The sequence below is a fragment of the Humulus lupulus genome, chromosome 6, assembly GCF_963169125.1.
Source record: "Humulus lupulus chromosome 6, drHumLupu1.1, whole genome shotgun sequence".
NCBI classification, from domain to species: domain Eukaryota; kingdom Viridiplantae; phylum Streptophyta; class Magnoliopsida; order Rosales; family Cannabaceae; genus Humulus; species Humulus lupulus.
The window spans coordinates 205,669,373-205,673,278 of NC_084798.1; the positions used below are offsets into that span (position 1 = coordinate 205,669,373).

Here is a 3,906-nt window from a genome sequence, read left to right on the forward strand (position 1 = left end):
CCGAAGGCAGGGGAGCTGAGCAGGAGACGGGCCCAACGGTTCGGCTTGCTTTTTTTTTTTTCACTTTCCTTTCCTTTCTTTTCTTTTCTTTATTTTTTTATTTTTCAAAGCCCAAAGAAAAATACAACATAGTCCCTACAAAATAAACATAAATTAAATCAAAATCAAATATTTTCAATTATAAAATAAATCATATTAATTTTTTGAAAATATTAATTAAAACTTAATTTAATTTAACATTTAGTTTCAATAAAACACATATTTTTTTTTACTTCTACTAAACACAATAATTTAAATAATTAAACTACAACAAAATAACTATAAAACACACAAAAGTATATAAAATCATGATAAGAGTAATAAATTTAAAATTACTTAAAAACTTAATAAATCAATTAAAATTTAAGAATTAAACAACAATTAACATATAAAAAATAATAAAATAATTCTATTTTGTAGAGTACTTATTTGGAAATTTGAGACGTTAGCCTAGACGGGGACCATTCAATGCGAGACTGGGTTTTATCCGATGCGAGACCGGGTCCACTTAATGCCAAACAAGGTCCACTGGATGCCATATATGGTCTAGTTCGATGCGAGACTAACTTCATACAATGCTAGACTAGATCTATTTGATGCCACAATGGATCCATTTGATGCCTCACTTATTCTAGTTTGATGCCATACTTTCCCCTAAAAGAAATCCCATACTTGTCTCACTCTCTATACTCTTCTCTGTTTCTCAATCAGATCCTAATACGCTCTTCTGTTTCTCAATCAGATCCTAATACGCTCTTTCGTAAGAACCCTCTCTGCTTTAGCCCAAGCCTCCAATTTTTTCGAGTGTTTCGCGTATATTGAGGTTAAAGAAAGAGAATATTTCTGCTGCTGCACATAAGGTTGAACTAATCTAGCCTCTTCTTTTGTTTTTCCTTTTATTACTATGATGTTGTGTTGAAGTTTACTTTCGGATTCCATTCATTTTCTGTTGATACACCCTAATACATCAGTAGTTTTCTTGTTGTTTTATATATTATATATATATAAATATATAAATTGATAGGTCACGTATAATCTAGTCGAGTAGTTGAGTGGGTTCAGCCAAGAACTGTCAATGAAGCATCAAGAAATTATCTGTGTTTGAATTGTGGTTAGTTGAGTAGTTTTCTTTTGTTGTTTGTTGTTACAGCTCAATCCACTTTGTGTCGTTCTCTTCACATGGCTGAACCTGAAAGGGGCGTGACAAAGAAGAGTGATCCTCCGGAGAAAAAAAGGGTTAAAATGACATCAATCACTGAGGCTAAGGACAGAATTTCGAAACTCCCCGATACAGTCATTGTACACATTCTGTCGTTTCGTCTCACCGAGGATGTCGTTCGGACATGCCTCCTTTCAAAGCGTTGGAAGTTCATGTGGTATTCAGTTCCCAAACTCTTTTTCTCTGATTCTAGTGATACTGGTCCTGATTCTCAAAAGTTCTACAATTATATCGATAATTGTTTGGAACACCGCAAGAAAGGTATGTATTTTATTGTCGATTCAGCCATAGCTAGTTTTAAGCTTCAGATGTATTATTGCTATCGAAGAAGCAAGGCTCGCCGCCTAGATAAATGGTTAGATTTTGCGGTTGAGAATAAAGTCAAGGAATTGAGTCTTCGGTTGTGGCCAGAAAAAGGTAGGCATTCCAATATCTACTAGTACTGCTTACCTAAAACGGTGCTCAACTCAATAGATTTGACTATTTTGGAGTTGAATCGAATTGAGTTGGGTTGCTCATTTAGTTTTCCATCCTTGAAATCATTATCATTGGAAAAAGTTCGGCTTGCAGATAATGTAAAAAATGATGTGCTATCCAAGTCTTTGTTGGATTGCCCTTCTCTTGAGAAATTGTTGTTAACTTCGTGTCATGACTTAAGTATTGATAATCCACTCCAGTTGCGAAGCTCAAGCCTCAAGTTCATGCAAATTCTTTTCAGTATATCTCTTCAAGTTGAAGCTGTAAATCTTGAATCTTTGTTGCTGCGCGATAATCCTGTTTGCTTTGAGAAAATAAAATTCTCTGCGTGTAAGGCAATTAGAAATCTCAAACTAGAATTTTGTCGTTGGAGTATGCCAGACCACTCATCATTTGCAGATCTCATTTCAAACTTTCCTCTCCTAGAGAATTTGACTCTGGAGAATTGTTATGGCATGTCGAGGTTGGGGCACCTTAAAATTTCTGGTCAACATTTGAAATGTTTCAATTTCAAAAATTCCTTTGACGAGGATAATGTGATCAAGGCCATCACAATTAAATCAGCTCCAAAATTAGCTTCATTTCATTATGATGGTAATATGGATTGTAGCATATCAGTAGAGTCATCCAATTTGCTGAATGGAAAATTTGTACTTAGAAAGGATTATTCCAAGCATGACACCGATTTGTTTATCCAAATGGTGAATTTTCTGATGAATCTCAATTGCTCTTGGAATATGGTAACTCTGCACGTTTGGTCAGGACAAGTATGTTCATCAGTGTCTTCTACATTATTTCTTTATTTCTCTTATGTGATTATTTGGCGATATTTTATTTTGCTATATACCGTACATTAATGTGTTTATATATTTTGTTAAAACTTATATGTGCATGAAGATTCTCATCATGCCAGAAGGTTTAAAGAGGATATGTCGTTCTCCTTCACTTGATTGGAAGCATCTCAGAGTTGTTTTACCTGATTGGAAGCATCTCAGATTTATTAGTGATTGGGAGTCAGAGAGAGAATCAGACTTTAAGGATACCTTAATGTGGATTGCACCCTCTTTACAAACATTATCTATTCACGGAAAACAGATATTCTAGTGTTTTACATTATCTACTAATTTTGCAGTTTATTGGAATTTTGTAAGACCTCATGTTAACTCAGCTCAGGTTGCCAAATAGTTTTGGTATTTGTTTTCACTTTTTATTTATTTTTTATTCTATGATGTTACTTGAATTTAATACCATTAATCTATTCACTAAAATGGTTATCTCGCATATGTCAAAAGCATTATGCACTTTCTTAAATCTATACATGAATCTCATCTTGTGTGAAAATTCGAGGAAAAGATGTGTCGTTCTTTTCTATACTATTAGTTTTATATAGTTTCCTGATTGCTGCAATATCAGTATTGCTTTAACATAATATATTTCGAATTTAGAATATTTAAAGTTAAAACAAATTATAGGTACGATTGAAATTTGTTATAAAAATGATATTGCCGTCCTTTTTTAACTTTCTGTAACTATGTAATTATTAAGCATGTTATTACTATGGTAGTTTTACAGAGTTAAAAATGAATTCAATTTATTTCAAAATATCTTGTCTATGTTTTATATTAAATAGATACAGACCTTTACAAATTAATAATAATAATAACTATAATTATAACAAAATTCAACAGTACCTTTAAATACCTAGCATCGAACAACATCCATATACATCAATTTAGATTGTCGTTCACAAGTAATTATTAAATCTTATGCTACTTTCAAATTATAATTTATCATATCACCGAAAACACAATCAATATCACACAATAAATTCTATCATTATTTCTATGCAGCACACAATTTAACAAATTTTAATTCTTCCCTACAATTCATCAAACTTTATCATAATATCAAAATTCTTATAATTTTCGACCCAAAAGAATAGAAAAATGGTTAAAAATTTATAAAGTAATCTGATAACTTTCAAATATTGTTTACTAACATTACCCAATATATTTTCCTATAGATATAAATATGTTGACTAGCTTTTTTGCTAACAATTAAATAAGATAAAAGCTTAAAGAAAAGAAGATTGAACACCAGATTTTTATGTGATTCAGGTTGTGAATCAACCCTAGTTCACGAGTCATTTGTATAAGGATGTGAAGAACTTG

General features: G+C 31.9%; 1 protein-coding gene across 1 annotated transcript; it reads left to right on the forward strand.

Annotated features, from left to right (window-relative positions):
* Positions 1-596: 596 nt before the first annotated feature.
* Positions 597-3,018, forward strand: LOC133783034 (putative F-box/LRR-repeat protein At4g15060). The gene is made up of 4 exons (XM_062222551.1): positions 597-899; positions 1,190-1,675; positions 1,829-2,502; positions 2,633-3,018. Exons 2-4 carry the CDS (start codon positions 1,219-1,221, stop codon positions 2,837-2,839), a joined length of 1,338 nt encoding a protein of 445 aa, XP_062078535.1. The 5' UTR covers positions 597-899; positions 1,190-1,218; the 3' UTR covers positions 2,840-3,018.
* Positions 3,019-3,906: the final 888 nt, after the last annotated feature.

What these genes read in the sequence shown, in the direction of transcription:
- LOC133783034 (XM_062222551.1), top strand. Translation starts at nt 1,219, where the DNA reads ATGGCTGAACCTGAAAGGGGCGTGACAAAGAAGAGTGATCCTCCGGAG. An exon ending in TCGGTTGTGGCCAGAAAAAG is followed by an intron (nt 1,676 to 1,828) that starts GTAGGCATTCCA and finishes TTCGGCTTGCAG; the next exon opens with ATAATGTAAAAAATGATGTG. An exon ending in TGCACGTTTGGTCAGGACAA is followed by an intron (nt 2,503 to 2,632) that starts GTATGTTCATCA and finishes ATGTGCATGAAG; the next exon opens with ATTCTCATCATGCCAGAAGG.